This window comes from Anomaloglossus baeobatrachus, chromosome 1 (genome assembly GCF_048569485.1).
Source record: "Anomaloglossus baeobatrachus isolate aAnoBae1 chromosome 1, aAnoBae1.hap1, whole genome shotgun sequence".
Taxonomy (NCBI): domain Eukaryota; kingdom Metazoa; phylum Chordata; class Amphibia; order Anura; family Aromobatidae; genus Anomaloglossus; species Anomaloglossus baeobatrachus.
This window is the reverse complement of record NC_134353.1, coordinates 586322092-586344942: the sequence shown is the minus strand read 5'-3', so window position 1 is coordinate 586344942 and position 22851 is coordinate 586322092. Positions and strand designations below refer to the sequence as shown.

At 49.0% G+C, this 22851-nt stretch overlaps 1 protein-coding gene across 2 annotated transcripts in view; it reads left to right on the top strand.

Annotated features, from left to right (window-relative positions):
• The window catches only part of TRPM3 (transient receptor potential cation channel subfamily M member 3), a 714819-nt gene that overhangs the window by 604545 nt on the left and 87423 nt on the right, over positions 1 to 22851 (top strand). For both annotated transcript variants that reach the window (XM_075317925.1, XM_075317917.1), the window contains one exon: positions 1889 to 2017. In XM_075317925.1, the coding sequence (XP_075174040.1) occupies positions 1889 to 2017 (129 nt within the window). The remainder of the gene's footprint in view (positions 1 to 1888; positions 2018 to 22851) is intronic.

The window sequence follows — 22851 nt, the reverse complement described above, 5'->3', positions numbered from 1 at the left end:
TTTGTCCAATTACTTTTGACCTCCTAAAATGTGGAGTGTTTGTAAAGAAATGTGTACAATTCCTACAATTTCTATCAGATATTTTTGTTCAAACCTTCAAATTAAACGTTACAATCTGCACTTGAATTCTGTTGTAGAGGTTTCATTTCAAATCCAATGTGGTGGCATGCAGAGCCCAACTCGCGAAAATTGTGTCACTGTCCAAATATTTCTGAGAAGTGATGGCCCTGCTCGTAAGCTTACAGTCTATGAGGAAATAGAGGAGGCACCAAAGGTAAATGGAGGGGAGAAAAGCTTGTCATATATGGTCCAGCGATCGATTTAATTGGGAATTCAAAACCAGCTGCGTGGAGCGGTCGCCAGCCAGAATTTATGCAAGTACAGTGTAAAAAAGTACATGAAGAGGAATGCAATGAGAAGATACTGCTATGCTGCAGAAATATGGCTGTGCTCTAGTTACATGGTTAATAAGTGGGAATATGTAATCACGCAAAGTTAAGGGGGGTTTTCAGAAAACCCGGGTCCTGATGTGAAGTTTAGCTGTTTGTTTGTTTTTTAAAACTGCTTTACTCACCTTTCATGAGTCTCTATCGCTGTCGCAAGTCTCTTGTGATCGGGCACATGTAATCACTCTGCAGTGCGGAAAATAGATTGTCATTATTTCTCACACAGAGCCTGTTCAAAGCTATAGAGGAGTTGTGTTATTTTTCACCTTGTATATGGATGCCTGCTAATGATTGGCAGAGCTGGCAGCACTATGATAAGAGAGCTAATAGAAACGTTTGTGATGAGACTCAATTCTGCAGCACTGCCCTCCCCCCACACTGACTGCCAGAGATGAGAGCTGAAAGCTGTCAGTTAATCACACTCAGATCTGCTGTACTCCAGCACATCATAACTAGTAAGGAGAGCAGACTGTTTTTCAATACATGTCTCACAATGAGCCTGTTATAAACTATTGTGTGGGCATATGCTTCTTTCCCAAGAAACAAGTGCCAGAGCATGGTTGTAAAGGCCGCTTTACACGCTGTGACATCGCTAGCAATGTCGCTAGCGATCGCACCCGCCCCCGTCGTGCGTGCGTCACAGGCAAATTGCTGCCCGTGGCGAACAATATCGCTAGTACACGTCACACATACTTACCTTACTAACGACGTCGCTGTGGCCGGCGAACAAACTCTTTTTTAAGGTGGAGGTTCGTGCGGCGTCACAGTGACGTCACACAGCGGGCCACCAATAGAAGCGGAGGGGCGGAGAGCAGCCGCATTAATGTCACTCCAACCTCGTTGCCGGAGGACGCAGGAATGCTGTTGTTCGTTGTTCCCAGGGTGTCACACGTAGCGATGTGTGCTGCCTCAGGAACGACGAACAACCTACGTCCAAAATGAGCAACGATATTTGGGAAAGGAACGACGTGTCAACAATCAATGATTTTTGCTGTATTTCGGATCATTAGTGGTCGCCTGTAGGTGTCACACGCAACGACGTCGCTAACGACGCCGGATGTGCGTCCCGAATTCCGTGACCCCAATGATATCTCGTTAGCGATGTCGTTGCGTGTAAAGCGGCCTTAAGTGTCAGCAAATTGTCACAATCTCCTCTTGAGAACATTGAGGCCAGCAATCTCGTTGCCATCTTTCTGTCATCCCTGAGTGACAAACAACTGTACCTGGGCTGCTACATGCTACAATATGTATAAAGAGACCCAGCATTTAATCTGACCTCATGAAAGGGGCTTCTTCAACCCAAATTGAACCTAGCCATTACATGCAGAGCAGATCATTCAACTGTCCTGTGAAACTGTACAGGGGTCTGACTAAATAGATTTTCACTTAAAATTTGTGGGAACGACACAGATCCTATAATTTCTGTATTTTTGTTTACACAGATGGCTTACATGGGCTACCTTATGCTCTTCAACTATATTGTTCTGGTAAAAATGGAACGGTGGCCTTCAACACAGGAATGGATTGTCATCTCATATATTTTCACACTCGGGATAGAAAAGATGAGAGAGGTAATAAAAAATAATAAAAAGCTATTTTTTTTAATTTTTCACTAAAGATAGATACATTGTCTTATTTTGCAAATAGTTTTCTAGAAGGGCTTTCAGAAACCATAAGCCTATAATATTTAGTGTATCACATGTGAACTATGTATGGGACCTAATATCTGCAGTCACTGAGACTTTGACCTGCTATTTAAAAGTTCTCCTTGAAGCATCTGGATAATGTAATTATATTAAATAAAAATTAAAAAGGTATTAAAGATTGACCTGTGGGTCAGTGAGGTCCGTGAAGATCCCCTCACTGGGCAGGTAATTGCCAGGCCGCGTGAAGCTGACTCCTGACCTAGGGCCCTGTGCCCAGTCGGTGTTCTGGTCCCAGTCGTCCTCGGGTGTACCTACCCTGGCGACCACTCTCCTGTGCCCCCGGGTCACCGTTACACGACCCAGCTCTAGGCACGTCTTTTCACTTCCCTCTCTACTACGTGACTCTCTACTCTTGACTGCTTGTCCCCTCCCACCAGGCTGTCTAGTCCCCTGGACTGGCTCCGCCCTCTAGGTGACTATCCAATTACCCCTGGTGGGGAGTGGGAACTGGGATTTTGGTGTGTGCAGGTGTTACTGGCACTGGTGTTTCAGGTCCCTGGGGGTAGGCCCTGCATCCTTGCGAGGATGCAGTACCTAGTAGTGCCCTGAGTGGCTCAGGGGCGCTACATAAGCGAACCTGAAGTTCGATGTGCAAACCAAGTGAGTTATGAGTGCAAACCAAGCGACCAGCACTGTACTTGGGTATAGTAATGTTGACCGAACCTTTGGGGGTTCGGTTCGCTGGTAGCAAACGAACCGATCCTCCAGGTGTCCGAAACTTACCCGAGGAGGTTCGGAAACACTGATTGGCAGTTTAAGTCTCCGCCCACATACAGCCAGCCATAAGCAGATTACTTTTGAGGGAGGGTGGGGATTGCAGGGGGCCATAGTCGTGTGCAGAGGTGAGCCCCTGCTTCCATGCAGAGTCTCTCTTCTATGCTGCACTCCTGCCACTTCCACAGTGCAACCAGGGACACCGAAGCTTTCTTCTCTTCTCAGACATGAAGTCCAGGATAACGTTTAACAATTCTTTAATGAATAATTTGCACAGTTTCTGTGGAACACATTCACTGTGGGTACATGGCTTGAACGTTACAGGCATGTTACTGTTTGGTTTCATTTAGCTTTTTCCTACACACTACTCCCTACTGTTCATCTCTCTGATTTCTATAGGACTGTCTGTTTTCCTCAGCAACATCACAGTGGCAGCTGATAAATTCATGGTGTCCCACATAGATGTAATTGCATCCTCTCCCACATGGATTTGATACATCACCCGTCGGAGTTCCTTCATCACTGTCTATGTGACAACCGAATCGCCCAGGTCTATGCAACCTCACGCCTAGACCGGTTCTATTGGGAGTCAGTTGCTTCCCGGAAATTCCACTAGAATCAAGGTCCACAACTTCACGGCTACTGAAGAGTTTCCTTTGTCACTTGATCTGGGTTTCCTGGCGTGATCTTGAGGGTCTGGCCAAATTACTCCTTGGCTTCTCTAACTATAAATCCTTCCGGTACGGCTTCTTCTCTCTACTCAACAGTGTCCCTATCTGACTCGACTGTCAACTCAATGTTGCTGGGCAGATTTAACCTTTAACTGCTTCAGCCCTGTTCTCCATCCCAACCCAAGCTAAGGGCCCAGGGAGTAGTGACACCTAGTGGTGACACCTAGTGGTGCCTGAAAAAGTGCACCCAAGAGCACATACATATAAAAAACACAGAAAATAACCATGATGTTTCAGGGGGCTGCAGGGCACTGGTCACCCTTCTACAGGCATTTACAATTTTTTTTGGGGGGTTGCACACTACATGTCTTCACGCTGTTGTTATCCCCAGTGTAAGCTGTTCACACACTGCACGCGGCTCGCACAATGCTGAGTACCAAGCGTACCTGAGCACAACGATGCTTGTGAAAGTTAAGTTCGTACGTAAAGCATTCGAACTCCAAATCAGAGCCCTGTTTTTTTAAGTTGGTGTTCAGTTCGAAAACTGTACCACAGGTTCGCTCATCTCTAAGTATGAGTGATGCTCAGGCCTGTGCAAGCCGCGTGCAGTGTTTGAATGGCTCACACTTGGGGTAAAATCAGCGTGATCAGAAGTAGTGTGCACACAAAAAAAAAATTGAAAAAGCCTGCCCGCCCTCCCCCGGAAGTGATCTGCTTATGGCTGGCAGCATGTGGGTGGAATCACAAACTGCCCAATTAAAGACTTCCATTGAGATTCAGGTCAAGTCACGGTCACAAACCAAAATTTATCTAAGGTTCAACTGTACTCTCCGAACTGAACTTCCAAAGGTTCGCTCACCTCTATTAAAGAAGGGACGGAGCATTGCCCCCCCCCTCCCCCCGGGGCATTTGCGGAGGCCCTCATGACACTTGATTGGTGGGGAGGTCAAGGTGTCATGAGGGGAGGGGGAGAGAGCGAGCCCGTTTTTAAAATAAAACAATGAGCAGGGGGAGGAGCGGCACATTTCCCGCTCTTGGGGACAGAAGTGACAGTCCCTGTACCCCTACCTCACCTGCTATGGCATCGGTGGATCAGCTCCTGGAGCAGCTCAGAGCGGCGGCCGGCGATCATCCCCCTGGCTGGCTGCAGGATACGGTGGCAGGGATCATCGGTGGGAGGCTGGAGGCGGCAGGGTCTTCCCCCCTGCAGGAGCGGCGCCCCCGTAGGTCCAAACCGCCGCAGCGGTTTTCTCCTGACCTGCCTCCCCGGGCCCAGCGTCGCTGCAGAAGCCCCTCCAGGGACCCTCCAGGCCGGGCGCCGCGAGCAAAGAGGTCCAGTGCGCCCCGGCCTGGGAGGAATTCTACTGTGCGGCTGGGCCCAGCGGCGGTTAGCAGGCCTCTGCTGGAGCTGGAGGCAGGGTCTGCTACTGCCCGGACAGCGAGGGATCTCGGCGCTGCGGCGGGGCGTATGGGCGATGTGCCTGCCCTGCGCCCTGAGCCCTGTCAGCAGGACAGAATGGAGGAGCAGGCGGGCCCCAGCAGAGGGGGCGGAGCGCGGATGCTGGGATCTGTGGTGCACCGGGCCTGGAGCGCAGGGCCTACAGCAGCAGAGGCCCGGATTGAAGACGGGGCCCCCTGGAGGAGCACTGGAGAGCTGCACTGGCAAGGTGTGGAGGAACGCAGGCAGCTCTCTGGGGCGGACGGCTGGCAGGACGGACGTCAGGCCCGTATTACAGGGTCGGAGGTGTCTTCCGGCCTTGCGGCGGCATGGGCCAACAGCGGGGAATCCGGTGGGAGGAGCCAAGAAGCTGCGGATCGTGTGGATGGACGTCAGGAATCAGGTGGTCCGGCTGGCGGGGCCTCTTCCCTAGTGCAGCCCGGTGAGTATGCTTCTGTGTCGTGTCTGTCTCCTCAGCTTAACCGGGATCGGAACGTAGGGGGAGGGGTAGATCAGACGGGATTAAGTCCAGGGGTACCGGTCGGTGTTGGTGGGTATGCGCCGGGGGGTGGGGAGCTGGGAGAGCTGTTAGGTTGCGTGCGTTCGTTGCTGGAGCGAATTGGGGGTCCAAGGGAACCCCCGGCGCCGGTGGGGGCGTGGGTTAATCCGCCCATTCTGGAGGTTAGTGAGTCCGTGGTTGCGGGTATTTCGTCCCCGGTTTCGGTGTCGGTCCAGACGGAAAAGGATAAGGAGGACAGGATTCATTTAGATGATAGGGCGCGTGGGGAGGTTTATGTATGCTTTGAGGGCCCCTTAGGTTCGCACCTTAAGAAGGAGGTGAGGGAAAAGATCTGGAAGGACGAATATGTCGAGATCTTCTCCCTCCTTCCTTTGGCAAAATTTAACTTGGATAAAGGAAAAAAGGAGGATAGTAAGAAAAAGGATGAGGAAAAGCGGCGGTGGCGCTTGATCCCTCAGACGTTTACCAATTGGTTGCAAGCCTTCGCTATTTTGGCGAGTGTGATAGGCGAAAAGGCGCCGGAGAATTGTTCTCATCTATTTTGTTACATGGATTCGATAGGTGAGGCTTACAGGGTGTACGGGGGGCAGACGTGGCTTCGGTATGACGAACAATTTCGTCAGAGGAAGGCCGTACGCCCATCTATACGTTGGGATCAAAAAGATATAGGGTTATGGTTGCGGGTCATGGCACCGGCTAGGTATGGCCAGCCCTTTCAAGGCGGGGCTGGGACTTCCGGCCAGTCGGGAAATCAGGGGACCAGTGGTCAGCAGGGTCAGGCGGGATCGCAGAAGCCAGGTCTATGCTGGCAATTCAACGACGGGCAGTGCAAGTTTGGGGCCACGTGCCGATTTAAGCACCTATGCACCCATTGTAACGGTACATCCCACGGAGCGTCTAAATGCTTCAAGAAGGGGAAACCCAAACCCGGCGGCTCTCATACCCAAGGGTCTGACGCCAGTGAAGTTAGTCGCGATGCTTCCGTACCTAAATAGGTACCCAGATCGGGAAAAGGCGGAAGTTTTGCGGTTGGGTTTTGGGGAGGGTTTCAGGATTCCTGCCCCCGTTTTTGAGGTTCCGGGGGCAACCAGGAATCTCGTTTCTGCATACCAGCATGCCGCGGTTGTGGCGGAAAAATTAAGGAAGGAGGTGGCGTTGGGGAGAATGGCGGGCCCGTTCCGGGCCCTTCCTTTTCCCGACTTGGTGGTGTCGCCGTTGGGAGTGGTGCCGAAAAAGGAAACAGGGAAATTCCGGCTTATTCACCATTTGTCTTATCCAAGAGGCAGGTCGGTGAATGATGGAATACCTGCTGAGCTGTGCTCAGTGGTATATACGTCGTTTGATGAGGCTACAAAGTGGGTAAAGAGATGTGGGAGGGGGGCGCTGTTGGCTAAGACTGATATTGAATCGGCTTTTCGGCTATTGCCGGTGCATCCGGATTGTGTTAGGCTGCTGGGTTGTTGTTGGGAGGGTGGTTATTTTGTAGATCGTTGTTTGCCCATGGGGTGTTCGATTTCGTGCGCATTTTTCGAGACTTTTAGTTCGTTTTTGGAATGGGTTGTTCGGGACGTTTCGGGTTGGTCATCAGTGGTACATTACCTGGATGATTTTTTGTGTGTAGGTCCGGCTGACTCGGCGCAGTGTGCCAGGATTTTAGCGGCAATGGAGTGGTTTTCAGCTTATTTTCGGGTGCCTTTAGCACCTGAGAAAACGACGGGGCCGACGACTTGCATAAGTTTTCTTGGTATTGTGATTGATTCCGTGGCTTGGGAAGTTCGGCTTCCTGAGGAAAAGGTCAACGGGCTAAAAGACGAAGTGGCAAGGGCACGGCGTGTGAAGAAATTGCAATTAAGGGAGGTTCAGTCTTTATTGGGAAAGCTTAACTTTGCGTGTCGGGTAATGCCAATGGGGTGAATTTTTTCGCGCCGACTGGCTGGTGCCACGGCGGGGGTGCTTGCTCCGCACCATTACGTTCGTTTATTGGCGGAACACAGAGCGGACTTAGCAGTTTGGGGTCAGTTTTTGGAGCATTACAACGGTCGTTCGCTGCTGATGGAGGACGTAAAGGACAATTTTGATTTGGAACTGTTTACTGATGCGGCGGGCAGCTCAGGTTTTGGGGCTTTCTTTCAGGGTCAGTGGTGTGCGGAACGGTGGCCTGATAGGTGGGTTGATGAAGGCTTGACGAGGAACGTGGCGCTTTTGGAAATTTTTCCGATATTGGTGGCGCTTCATCTGTGGAGGGAACATTTGGCGAACAAGAAGATTCGCTTTAATTGTGACAATATGGGGGTAGTGCTGGCCATTAACAAGTTTTCAGCATCATCCCCTCCAGTTATTCGGGTGTTACGGGAGCTGGTTCTGGTTTGCTTGCAAATCAATGCGTACGTTACGGCAGCTCATGTGCCAGGTGTTCAGAACCTAATAGCCGATTCCCTCTCTCGTTTTCAGTGGGATCGGTTCCGGGTTTGCGCGCCAGAGGCAGAGGCCAGCGGCTTGGAGTGTCCAGTACAGCTTTGGAACGTGGTCTGCAGGCAGTAGGACCACTGATTCGGGCGTCTCTGTCGGGTGCCACATGGAAGGCGTATCAGGCGGCATGGAGTCTGTGGGAGCAGTGGTTACAGGGTTGTGGGTCTGCTGAGGGAGATCAGTTGGGAGTACTGTTGGAAAGGTTGGGGGAGGCAGCGGTTACAGGATGGTCAGTTGCGAAGGTGAATCGCTTTATGGCGGGATTAGCATTTGGTTTTCGGTTGCGGGGTTTACAGGATTTGACTAAGAGTTTTTGGGTGGTTCAGGCCTTGAAGGGATTTCGGAAACGATGCAAGCCGCTGGATGGTAGACGGCCTGTATCATTTAGCTTATTGGAGCAGTTGGGTAGGGCATTGCGGGGGGTTTGTATATCGCCGTTTGAGGTGAGTTTGTTCCGGTTAGCGTTTTCCTTGGCGTTTTTTGGGGCGTTGCGGATTGGGGAATTGGTATTGCCCAGTAAGACTTCTCCCGGGGGCCTGGGTCGTGGTGATATTATCGCCGTGGAAGTCGGGATCGAATTCTGGATTCGGAGATCGAAGACAGATCAAAGAGGTGTGGGTAGGCGAGTTCGCTTGGGTGTGGTTATGGCATCGGAGATGTGCCCGCTCAAGTGTTTCGGGAACTTTGGAAGGATTCGCCCGCAGGTCAATGGCCCCTTGTTGTGTCATGAGGACGGGTCTTTTTTATCTAGATACCAATTTGTAAGTGTTTTTAGGGCATGTTTGAAGTCTGTGGGGTTAGATCCGAGGTCGTTTGCGTCACATTCTTTTCGCATTGGGGCAGCGACAGAGGCCGCTATGTGTGGTTTGCCGGAAGAGACTGTGAAGCGGATTGGTAGGTGGAAGTTGCAGCGTTTTAAGTTGTATGTCCGTCCACAGGCGGTCGTCGGCAATTGAGCGGGGGGTTCTGCGGCTGCGAAGGGGGGGGGTGGGGGGGTGGACTGGGTGTTTTTTCAAGTTGGGGAATAAGGAAACTGATTGGTTGTTTGTTTGTACATTTTGTATTACAGAAACACCCCCCCCCCATATCTGGTTTGGATCCTGGGCCATTCTTATGTATACTGGGGAGCCCAGCGAGCGGATGCAAGAAGAAACGGGAGACAACTAGGTTTTGAAAGGGATAGGGCTCTTGTACGTTGGTTGGGGGTTAGGGGTTTGGGGTGGAGCAGGGTATTGCAAGAGGTGAATAGGTATGCCCGTTTAGACAGGCCTCCCGACGTTTTGGTCTTACATGTCGGGGGAAATGATCTGGGGGGGCGTCCTTTTCGAATTTTGATAAAAGACATCAAGCATGATTTATTGCGGTTATGGGTGTCATTTCCACGGCTAACTGTAGTTTGGTCCGAGATGGTGGCGAGAAGGTGTTGGCGAAAAGCGCGGTCGGTCGATAGGTTGAATAAGGCGCGGGCAAAAGTGAATAGGACGATTTCGAAGTTTGTTACTCGTAATGGGGGAATTGCGATAAGGCACGTTGAGTTGGAAAGGACGGATGAGGAATTCTCGTTGGCAGACGGGGTGCACTTAAATGCGGTGGGGATTGATTTATGGGCCCTCGGCCTGCAAGGAGGTATCGAGAGGGCGCTGCGGTTGCGGGGGGTCTCAGGCACTTGAAGGTTATCAAGGTGCCCTCGTTGTGGCGGTTTTTTATTGGGGGGTCCTTGAAGTTGGTTAAAAAATTGGTTCGGGGAATCCATCTGGGTATGGATCCCCTCATTGGCAGAATGGCTGGTCACCTGGTGATTTTGTGGGGATTCCCGACGGGGTATGTCGGGGTCCCTGGGGGTGGTTTGGGTTAACAGAGGATTAACCCTTACCGTTTGGTGCTCCTGAGCCAGTGTGGGTAACGGCTGGGGGCAAGTTGGTGTTTATGGTTCGGTTGGTAGGAATCACCAGGGTTTGTAGCTTCAAGGACCCTACCATATTGCAATGTTTTTATTTGTTATATATTTCTGTTCAATAAAATGGCTGCTATGGCCAAAATTATCCAAAGAAAAATTGGTGTCTGTGCAGTCATTTTAGATAAGAATTGGGAAAGGAGGGGTGGAGTATGGAAAGACCGGAGTCAACAATTCCAGGGTCAAGAAGGGACGGAGCATTGCCCCCCCCTCCCCCCGGGGCATTTGCGGAGGCCCTCATGACACTTGATTGGTGGGGAGGTCAAGGTGTCATGAGGGCAGGGGGAGAGAGCGAGCCCGTTTTTAAAATAAAACAATGAGCAGGGGGAGGAGCGGCACATTTCCCGCTCTTGGGGACAGAAGTGACAGTCCCACCCGCCCTCCCTCATATTTTGGGGTATGTTTTGGTATGTTCAAGGGGTGGGGTGCGGGGTTGTTTACGGGTCGTAGTGGCTGGGTGGCGGTTGTTTATTGGGGGGTCCTTGAAGTTGGTTAAAAAATTGGTTCGGGGAATCCATCTGGGTATGGATCCCCTCATTGGCAGAATGGCTGGTCACCTGGTGATTTTGTGGGGATTCCCGACGGGGTATGTCGGGGTCCCTGGGGGTGGTTTGGGTTAACAGAGGATTAACCCTTACCGTTTGGTGCTCCTGAGCCAGTGTGGGTAACGGCTGGGGGCAAGTTGGTGTTTATGGTTCGGTTGGTAGGAATCACCAGGGTTTGTAGCTTCAAGGACCCTACCATATTGCAATGTTTTTATTTGTTATATATTTCTGTTCAATAAAATGGCTGCTATGGCCAAAATTATCCAAAGAAAAATTGGTGTCTGTGCAGTCATTTTAGATAAGAATTGGGAAAGGAGGGGTGGAGTATGGAAAGACCGGAGTCAACAATTCCAGGGTCAAGATCTCTTCTAGAAATCAATAGTGACATTGCATATGTCCTGCAAAAAAAAAAACTAAGGCTTCATTCAGACATCCATGAATTTAACAGAGAGAACAGGTAATCATTATAGTCTATGGTGCTATTCACATGTCACTGTTTTCTTTGAGGATCATATGTGTACCAAAAAATCAAAGACATTTCCATTTTTGATCAGAGTCACAAATCAAAATCACTCTTACAAGTCTATGGGTCAGTACAAATGATGAAAATGTCATACATGCAGTTATGTGACCAACATCTGACACAGGTAATACCAGGGAATCGTTAGTGACAGTGTGCATGCCTGACACTGTTATAATTCAGCAGGTTACAGTCACACAGAATGACTGCAGACTTTTCATATGAGATCAGAAAGCCCCTTTAATATACAGACCAAGCCCAACATAAAGTTTCTCTCTTGTACCTCAAATTCTATTTTCATCTCTGTCTGTCCCAACTTCAGATAGCAGAATGGATGGTTTTATTTTTATCCTGCAAAACAATTTTTTCAAGCATCAGCCTGCTTCCGCTCAGTGCTGGAGAGCCCTCCCTCTCCTGAGTGTTCTTGACTGGTCTCACCACTCTGATTTGATGACTGCTATACTGTGCTCAGCTGGATCTACACATAATTGCCCAGAGTCACTCAAGGTTTTCCAGCACCATGGGGAAAAAATTTAGTTTGGCTCCCCCCTTTAAGCGGTTTGAGTAATCGTCATATGACTACTCATTCATATGCAATTTGCTAACTTGCAGTCACATGCAGACTAGCTACCTTTCCTAATTCTGTCAATGTTCAGTGAAAAACTGAGAGAAGCAGGAAGAAAAGCTAGTATTCACGTGTCCCCACAATACTGCCCACTGTCTATATTGTGCCCCCGAGCCCTCACCACACTCCCCTACCATAGCTTACTGTCCCATTATTGCAGTGCTCTCACAATGTCCCCCGATACTTATCCTTCTCTATACCATCTCCGACACACATTACCCAGTCTCCATTTGTGCCCTCACACTTTTCTGCCCCTTCACTGTCTCCTCACATTATTCCTTTCAATAGCCTCTTTACACATTTACCCCTTCCCTCATACTGTCTTGTCACACATCCCCCTCTACTAACTATATCGTTTGCTCACATATTTTCCCCATCGTTCTCCATTCTACTGTTCTCCTAACACATCTCCCTTACTCTCTATATGGTGTCTGCATGCATCCCCCCCTTGTTCCCCATACTATGTCCTCAAATTTCCCCTTCACTCTCCATACTGTGTATGCACCCATCACACCCCCTCTCTGCCCATATTGTGTCTTCACCCATCCCAATCCCAAAATCCCCATACTGTGTCAGTGTGTCCTCAAATTCTCCCCCCCCCCCTGCCCATATTGTGTCTTCACCCATCCCAATCCCAAAATCCCCATACTGTGTCAGTGTGTCCTTAAATCCCCCCCCCCCCATTACTGGGACTTCAAATTTCTTCCCACCTCACACCTCATAGTGTGTCCTCATACATCCTCTCTCACTCTCCATTCTGTGTCCTCAAATTTCCCTCGATCTCTCACTCCCCATATACCGAGTCCTCATCCATTCTACCCCTTCACTCCCCATACTGTGCTTTGAAATTCCCCCCTTGCTCCACATACTGTGTCCACATACATCCCCCTCTTTACACTCCACTCTGTGGCCTCAAATTTTCCTCACCCTCCCTGCTCCCCATACTGTGTCCGCAAACCCCCCCTTCTCTATTATAATAAATCTTCGATGTCTTGAGCTAAACTTGAGCACTTACAGCACCAAACTGTTTCACGCTTCTGTGGCGCCAGCAAGCGATTTCAGCAGCATAATCCGATGACTATAGTTTGATTATGATCAATAGTTTCCCAGTTTACCAGTTGCAAAGCAAATGTGAGCAATTTCCTATACATCTCTAAATTTCTAAAACTATTTATTACTAGTATTTACATTACTGCAAAACAACTCTGTGTTCAATGAAAATAGCTTTTGCTTGTGAACTAGGCTGCAGCATGGGACATTACAAAAAAATATTTTTTTTTTCACTATTGCTGTTTAATGCTTTCAAACATAATTTAGTTTGGATCTCAAAGTTGATGTTTTATACTGTTTTTTTTATAGTAAATTAGTAAATTTATGTTTACTTTCCCTTTGTATAAGTATTGTATTATCTAAAAAGGCTTTCTGAAGTTTCCGAATTGACCACCAGGAGGCTCCAGAAAATCAGGAATGATTCCGTAGCCTTTGCATCATTTTAAATCATAAACTACCTGGAAACTGAATGGTAACAAAGACTTTTCTAAATTTTTAGATTAACCACTAGGGGGCTCCAGAAAATCAAGAATGACTGTAGGCGCCTTCTCCTTAAAAAAATCTCAACTACAATTATAAGGACACCCAAATAGCATATGCTTAGGGGCATAATGATCTAATTTTAGATCCATGGGCTTTAATTTTGCTGCTGTAACAGCCACTCTGTTAATAAGGTTTACTACTAAATGGCTGTGCTGATTTGTATCTATACATTCACAAAAGCATTCGTGGGCCTGGCCTCCAGTACATGTTTATCCACAAGGTATTCTGTATTTTGGAGCTCAGGATTCCGTGCTGGCAAGCCAATGTTTTCATGCAAAACATGGCAGATCAGTTACTCTAAGGCAGGCTTTGCACACTACGACATCGCAGGTGCGATGTCGGTGGGTCAAATTGAAAATGACGCACATCCGGCATCGCAGGCGATATCGTAGTGTGTAAATCCTAGATGATACGATTAACAATCGCAAAGCGTCGTAATCGTATCATCGGTGTAGCGTCGGTGAATTCCATAATTACGCTGACGCGATGGTCCAATGTTGTTCCTCGTTCCTGCGGCAGCACACATCGCTGTGTGTGAAGTCGCAGGAGCGAGGATCATCTCCTACCTGCGTCACCGCGGCTCCCGTCGGCTATGCGGAAGGACGGAGGTGGGCGGGATGTTTACATCCCGCTAATCTCCGCCCCTCCGCTCCTATTGGCCGCCTGCCGTGTGACGTCGCAGTGACGCCACATGACCCGCCCCCTTAATAAGGAGGCGGGTCGCCGGCCAGAGCGACGTCGCAGGTCAGGTGAGTGCATGTGAAGCTGCCGTAACGATAATGTTCGCTACGGCAGCTATCACAATGATATCGCAGCTGCGACGGGGGCGGGGACTATCGCTCTCGGCATCGCAGCATCGGCTTGCGATTTCACAGCGTTCAAAGTACCCCTAAAGCTTACTGCCAAGCTGAACAACAAAGAAGCTTACTGAATCTACTACAAAGATGGAATTAAAAATTAATTTCTCAAGATTTTCCTTAACTGGCTCCATCCAAACTATGAAATCATTATTCTTTCTCCACAGTTACAAGTTGCAGGGTACATTTGGAAAGATGTTCTCCAGAATATTGCAATATCAACATTCATCTGCTAGACTGCTAGTGATTTATCACTCTAGAAAAAGCTTGAAAAGTAGAATATCAGTTTATTGTTTATTATTATGGGTAATATTTGTGTAGCCCTCCCAGTAAATTAATTTAAAAGGCTGAAACAAAGTTGCTCCTCTTGCAACTCTCCCCCACTATCTGTGATGTATGACGAAGGACAGTGTGTAGTATGATTTCATCACCCAAGTGACAGCATCAAGACTGTGATGTTACATGTACACAAGATCCTCCAATCAATGGTCCTTAATATTGCCCTTCAATAACACGAATTTGGTGCAGTTAGAGACTGGAACTCTTTTTCTTAGGCCAAGGCCACATGGAGATTTGTGTGAGTGCTCGCATGACACTCGGCACACACTCGCAGCACAGCGGGAGCCAAGTGTCATGTGACTGTGGTCCGATCATGCGATCAGATCACAGTTGCGGAGGGGAGGGCCGGCGTTGCGGAGGAGAGGGAGGGATTTATCTCCCTATCCCCTTCATTGCCGGCTGATGTGAGAATCACACTGCTCTCGCGTTACCTCGGTGTAACGCAAGAGCAGTGCAATGTTTCTCTCGCCCCATAGACTTGAATGGGTGCGAGTGGAACAAGATCACACTCGACCCACAGCATGCTGCAACTGTTTTCTCGGTCCAATTAGGGCTGAGAAAATAATTGTTCATGGGAGCTGTCCCATAGAGTAATAATGGTGTGACTGGAATGCAATTTTTTATCGCATTCCACTCGCACCATTTTTCTTGCCGTGTGTCCTAGGCCTTAGAAGCAGGGAAATACAAAACTATGTATACAGCAGTCAGAGTTCCACACAGAGTCCAACAGATTTGTATTATACAATGTTTAGTTAAATATTACATACAAAGGTGAGGTAAATCAGACCTTAGAATTTTTGGTCACAAAAATTACAATTGGTCTAGGGCACTAATGGGGTTAATTCCCAAATAACAAGTAGAATAGCCTAGAGTAGTAAGGGCTTTAATAAAAACAATCCTCATGGTTACCAGTGACTAAACTTGGTCATTTGAGCTGTCAGTAGGGTGTTCTGTAAGTTTTCATCACACACAACACCTGTCACGTCATAATTATCTGTGAAATTACCACTTAAATTGGGCCTTAAAAAGTAAATATTAGGTAGTGACCACTATGAGGTCAATACTCTTGTAAATCATTTTATTTGATGGCTCCCTGCCCTTGACCCTGAAAACCCCACCAACAGTAACATAACATATGACAGTAACAAGACAGCTGTAGTTTTTTTGTCCAAAGTACGATTGCCCTCCGGGAAGCCTCAAAGAGGACATATCTATACCCCATCATGAACCATACCTGCTTCCTAGTATCATGCTGTTTGGCCACTACTGGCTCAAAACCCTTTGTGATGTCACCATCACATCTACATCTGTGACGCCTTGGCCTATCAGGTCATCACAGGGTATTGTGCAATCTGCCCTTCTGCACAGTATCCACCTCCTCCTTGGTTACGGGTCCCTGACCTTTGGTGTTGCCAAAAACAAGCGAATCAAAACCCTAGGAACACTTTGCACCACACCCACCAGACACACCAGTGGACAGCCTGAAGGGAATAGGGTTGGCCACTTGGAGGGTTGGTTGAAGGGGAGGTCAGGAGTGTCAGGAGTAGTTCAGTTGAGTGGTGACTTTCGAGAGGAGAGGTCAGGAGCTGGGCTCCTTGTTACTACTAGGTGGCAGACGTTGGTCTGGGCCGGGTAGGAGCTGGACCCCGGTCGCAGGGGATCATGACAAGGGGCACGGACTGTCGAGGACAGCCAGTGGCCTTGTGCCATCACCGAGCAGGGGCCAGGGCACGATGGGGTACGTGGACCCTAGGCCAGGAAGTAGCTTCTGGCGTCCTGGTAATTTACCCGACGAGGACGGAGCCTTAAAGATCCGTTCTTCACCCATTCCAAAATCGGGGTCCTAGCGCAATGAGGGGGATAGGACTTTCCCAATACATAGTCCAGAAAATCCCAAGCGTGAACCCTGAGAGCAAGCTCGCCCAGTTAGCCCTACTGGTGAGCGGGACCCGACTAGTTTTATGCTAAAGGGACCAGTTAGAAGAAAAGGTGCCAAGGAAAAGGTCACAAGCTAACAAGCAACACCAACGGGCACGGGATCCAGGCATGCTCCCTCCCTGCTGCAGCGATATCAAGAACTTTGGTTTACCACAGTTGTTGGTTTCAGCGTTATTGGACTGAGTGAGTACAAAAGTGACCCTTACCATCCCAACGGCACCTCCCCTTCACGATGACCGAGTCCTGGGGCATCCCCCCTACCCGTGGAGGGGTTAAACACCTGGCTGCCCGCAACATCGCCACCAGGTACTCCCAACTGCAGCGGTGGTACTCCACCTTACCACACACTACGAGTGGCGTCACGAACTTTCCATATACTCCCTTGTAAATACCCCCCTTTTAATTCCGTGTGGCCGCGCGACCCCCGGTCCAGAGACCCCTCGAGCCACTGCGGATCTGGATCCGAGCAGCAGCGGCAGGCTGCTGACGCGGGGCGGCACACGTCTGCATGGGATAACTTGTGATATCACTCCCTTTCTGAGGCCCGAACACTTCCACTACCAAGGAAATATCACAGAGGAAAAAAAGGCGAATTGAACATAATTTTACACAAAACTCCAAAAATGAGCCAGACAAAATTGTTGGCACCCTCAACTTAATATTTGATTGCAATCGCATCCTATAACCATCAACAAGCTTCTTACACCCCTCTACTGGAATTTTGGACCACTCTTCTTTTTCAAACTGCTCCATGTCTCTCATATTTGAAGGGTGCCTTCTCCCAACATCAATTTTAAGATCTGTCCACTTTCCACAGGTATTCAATGGGATTTAAATCCAGACTCATTGCTGCCACTTCAGAACTCTCCAGCAATTGGTTTCCATCTATTTCTGGGTACTTCTTGAAGAATATTTGGGGTCATTGTCCTGCTGGAACACCAATGACCTAGGACGCAAAGCCCACTTCCTGAAACTGGGCACTAAATTGCAACCCAAATCCTTTGGTGATCTTCAGATTTCATAATTCCTTGCACAGAATCAAGAGCAAAAAATAACTTCAGCACTCATACAGGAAATAATGAAAGAATCTCTCAATTCTTTCATTATTTCCTGTATGAGTGCCGAAGTTATTTTTTGCTCTTGGTTGTAGTTTTACTTCTGAGCACTATTCACACGGTAGAGCCAGGTTTATCTCCATTTTATTGCACAAAATCAAGGCACCCAATGCTAGCGGCAGCAAAAAACCCCAAAACATCTTTGAATCTTCACCATATTTGACCGTAGATACTGTGTTCTTTTCTTTGTAGGCCTCATTCCCTTTTTTGATAAAGAGTAGAATGATGTGCTTTACCAAAAAGCTCTGTCTTGATCTCATCTGTCCACAAAATGCCAGAAAGATTTTGGCTTATTCATATACATTCTGGATGTAATGCTCATGGGCCGAGCAAATGATCCACTGGACCAAGGCACCGATCACTGGCCTAAAGGAGCATACCTGTATGGCTACCGAGTCTTCACTAAAGCCACTTGTGGTGGAGATAGGCTAGCGTTGGTAGGTAGCCAACAAGGGCAGCTCCAGGGGATCACAGTACCTTACCAGCTGATGCCACAGGTATGGACACTAACAGTCTTTTATAGTAAGAGCAGCTGCAGCAGCTGGTATCGTTGATTTGGCTGGAATGGGTGGACGTAGTAACAGTGGCCGATCTGGATAGCTGTGTGACGCCCATGGACTATCGGGTCATCACAGGGTATTGCACATTCTGCCCTCCCGTGCAGTATCCACCTCCTTCTTGGTTTTGGGCCCCTAATCAGGCTCGGACTGACCGTAGGGCAATTCTGGCAAATGCCAGATGGGCCGGTCCCTGTAGTGGGCCGGTGCCTGTAGTGGGCCGCTGTATCTGCAGTCACTGCCGCGCTCCTCAGCAGTGTGTGCATGCCGGGCACACTAGCTGCAGCAGGACCAGGATGCAGCGCGCTGTGCTGTGCCGGCCCTGCTGTGTGACAGTGTGCCCGGCATGCACACAATGCTGAGGAGCGCGGCGGTGGCGGTATCGGTGACCACAGCTTCCTCCTTCCTATTTAAATGTATTTGCGTCTTTCAGACGTAAATACATTTGAACAGTGCTCCGGGACTGGGCCCCGCCCCCGACGTGCAGCAACGTGATGAGATCAGTACCTTGCTGACGTCATCACAGTGCTGCGGGTGCCACGCTGGATGCATCAGGCAGCGGTAAGCGCTCCATGAAGGAGCCGAAGAGACAAGTTTAATTAATGCGCATGAATGGGGAGGGGCTGAGGACACATAACGGGGAACATTTGTGAAGGAACACAGCTTTGTGACAGGAAGAGGGGGAATACTGTATTCCAAGGGAGGGGGGAGGCAGGAGTGTGTAGTGATGGGGTAGTGTAATTTGTGTGTGTAGGGGCAGATGGGGGGTGCATTGCATTATGTCTGGGGAGGGGGTAATGGAGGGTGCATTGTATTGTGTATGGGGGGAGGGGTAATGGGGGTGCATTGTATTTGTGTGTGTGTGTGTGTGTGTGTGTAGGGGATGATGGGGGGTGCATTGTATTGTGTGTGTGTTTGTGAGGGGGGTAATAGAGGGTGCATTGTACTGTGTGTGGGGGGAGGGGTAATGGGGGGTGCATTGTATTTGTGTACATGTAGGGGGTGATGGGGGTGCACCAGTCATGTATTTTCCTGTACACTGTACATGAGCGTATCGTTGGGGGGCATGCGGCATATTTGCCCCTGCACAGCAATCAGGGGGGCACCACTGGAAAGTGTGAGGCAGCAGTATGGTGGGAGAAAATTGTAAGTGGACAGTATTGGGAAAGAAAAGTGTGAGGGGCATAATATAGAGACTGGGTAGTGCGGAGGATGAGCAGTATAGAGAAGGGGCAGCATGGTGGCCAGTGTGAGGGCACAGTATGGAGGGCACAGTATGCTGAGCTGGGGGAATGTGAGACGGAGGTAAAGTGTAGTGACTGGATAGTGAAAGAGGTAGGCAGTATAGAGAAGGGGCAGCATGGTGGCCAGTGTGAGGGCACAGTATGGAGGGCACAGTATGCTGAGCTGGGGGAATGTGAGACGGAGGTAAAGTGTAGTGACTGGATAGTGAAAGAGGTAGGCAGTATAGAGAAGGGGCAGCATGGTGGCCAGTTTGAGGGCACAATATGGAGGGCACAGTATGCTGAGCTGGGGGAATGTGAGACGGAGGTAAAGTGTAGTGACTGGATAGTGAAAGAGGTAGGCAGTATAGAGAAGGGGCAGCATGGTGGCCAGTGTGAGGGCACAGTATGCTGAGGAGGGGGAATGTGAGATGGAGGTACAGTATAGTGACTGGATAGTGAAGGAGGTGGGCAGTATAGAGAAGGAGCAGTATGGTGGCTAGTGTGAGGGCACAGTATGGAGGGCACAGTATGCTGAGAAGGGGGAAAGTGAGACAGAGGTACAGTATTGTGACTGGATAATGAAGCAGGTAGGCAGTATAGAAAAGGGGCAGCATGGTGGCCAGTGTGAGGACACAGTATGCTGAGGAGGGGGAATGTGAGACGGAGGTACAGTATAGTGACTAGATAGTGAAGAAGGTAGGCAGTATAGAGAAGGGGCAGCATGGTGGCCAGTGTGAGGGCACAGTATGCTGAGCCAGGGGAATGTGAGACTGAGGGGCAGTATAGTGACTGGATAGTGAAGGAGATAGGCAGTATAGATAAGGGGCAGCATGGTGGCCAGTGTGAGGGCACAGTATGGAGGGCACAGTATGCTGAGAAGGGGGAATGTGAGACTGAGGTGCAGTATTTATATCTAAATGCTACAGTTCATGCTCTACTGTTATGGCTAAAATTGTTAACGTTATTGGGCCCCCTCCAGATTTTCTGCCCAGGGACCCCCACCAACCTTAATCTGGCCCTGGCTGTATATAACAGCCTACTGGTGGTGGCCGCAGCTTATAGGAGCCAAATCTGTGACAGGTTCCCTTTAAAGCCAAAGTCAAAATTCTGGGTTCAGCATTCAGAAAAAAAGTTTTGCTTTTTGATTTTCTGTGTGTAAGAGATGGGGAGGAGGAAAACTGACATCTGGAAGAGAAAGAGACGGTTACTGTCCTAAGTCATACTGTACCAGTAGTGGACGTAGACAGAAGAGGGTCACTGTGAAAAAACAATATTTGGGTCCTTTGCAGCTCATCATAATGCACAATTCCACCCACTTGGAAGGTGAAATTGGGCCCCCTAACTTCTTGGGCTACTCAGCAGAACATCCTAAAACCACACCCCTAGAGAATCCTATGAGCCACATACCCTTTTTAAATACCATTAAAAATCCCGCAAGATAAAAAGGACCAGATTTTTGGAACCATTTGACAGGATTGCAAAAAAAAAAATAATGATTACTCAGAGAAGCATTGGGAATAAAATAAGAGAAAATCTAAAAACACTTTTGCCCAGATTGATACCTCCTATTTTAAGTTGTATTCCACTACATATACCATAAATACCTGAAAGTTGTGAGTCCCACTTATAAGACCCATATTTTTGTGAAAATGTGTCCCCTCAGGCAACCACCAAAATAAGATGGCTCTCGCTATTCTCTTCTATGAGAGTTACAAACTCCAGGCAAGCATTCTTGGTTTACATAACTCTCAGGAATAAATGGAGAGAGATGTTCAAATGCACTATTACATTTCTATGTACTCTCTGTCTGCATGCAGGGGACATCTATTCTCAACAAATGCACTGATTCCACAGATAGGACCTCCATCTGTAGCACCCCACGGGGCAGAGGTTTTAACCTACTCGTTGCCGGGGCGGGGGTGTAGATCCTCTGTGTTGTCACAGGATGGCCTGGCCCAGTTCCATGGCCCCGAGGCGTACAGAAAGGAGGGTTGAGGGTGGTAGGAAGGAAAGAATGGAGGTGGTAGTTGGAGGTTAGGAAAGTCTTTTTAAGATCATGAGGCCACCTGTGGTACGCGGCCAGGGATGGGCCGCCGCTGCGGGTGCTGCTCTCCGGGGCTGATGGTGAGGGTTGCAGCCGGGATGGTGTCGCTCCCCACAGGCGGAGCAGGATTACCCCGGGGAGGATGATGGAGGAGAACGGGGGAAGTGATAGTCCCCGTTGGCGCCGCAACGGCGCCAGTAAAGGAGAGGCAGAGAGAGGGGCTGCAGTTCCAAGTGTTTTACTCACAAGTAATTCAGGCGATGCCCCAGATTACCGGTCTCCGCCACAATGGGCTCCAGCCGATCCCGGATCCGTGAATGGTCATGTCCGGTGTGTGTGTTAGCCTGTGAGCCCTTTCCTCCTTTGATGCGCTAAATATCAGACCCCCGTGGTGTAAAGCACTTGGGGATCTTGGTCTCAGTAAAGTGTCCCATTTTGTATGCTGATAGCGCGGTTCCGTTGTGGGGCCGGTCCTCAACCCCGGATCCTATATGCTATTTGCTGGAGACTCGGTGGGATAGGTCTGGTGACTGTTCTAGCCATTTCCCGTGACCCTTGCAGAGTTGGTAGACAACGTGAAGTGTATCTACCCTAGGGTTCTGTACTCCGACAGTGCCGGTCCTGTGGAATCAGCTGCCTGCTTCTCCCCACTGACCGTGTTGAATATCTTGGCCCACAGAGCTGCTCGCGACACATCCACTCTGCTCTCTGTCTGTAGCTGTTCTCCTCTCTGTTTTAGCTGTGTTGTATGTTCTGAGCTGTTGACCCCAGCCGCTGCCATCGGCTGGTTCACTACTCTCACTAGGTCAACCTGCTCTTCCCACTATGTGCTCCTCACTCCCCCTGGTGGTTGCTTCTCACTGACCTTGAGTCCCCGAGTCCAGTGGATCGGGGAGCCCCAGGTGCGGTGGCGTCCTGTAAATCCACCGCTGTTGTGACCCATACCACACATCCATCCAACATTTGTGGCATATCCTATGAATATATTATAAAATGTCTAAGATGGAATTGCCATTGCAAAGGGTTTTTCCCATCACTGCTTTTCATAGGCATGATGGAATAACTTCTTCTAGGTCCCAGCAGTCACTAGATGTGAAGTTGTGAAAACAGCCAAGCATAATTCCCATACAAAGAAAAAGGGAGTTACATAACTTGGGAGTTATGCCAACAATTTGCTACACTGTTTCCATAACTTGAATTCATGTATGTGAAGTTACCGCAGCTCTGGTTTAAAACCGGAAATATGTGTGATAACGCTGCACTTCTGTGATAGATGAGCCGTGGAGAAGGAACTCGGGACACCCACGTAGAGAAAATGTGGTTTGTTCAGCACGTTTTGAAGCTGTCCTAGCTTGTTCTTCAGGGGAATCCACAATACCATTGTATTTTTGTTTAATCCTGAAGAAGAAGCTAGGATAAGTTTGAAACGCATGAAATAAACTGCACTTTCTCTACGTGTGTCTTGAGTTCCTTCTCCATGGATCATCTATCACAGAAGCACAGTTATCACACACCTTTCCTGTGTTAACTCTTTATCTCTATGTTTGCAACAGCTGATCATACAACACCCATAC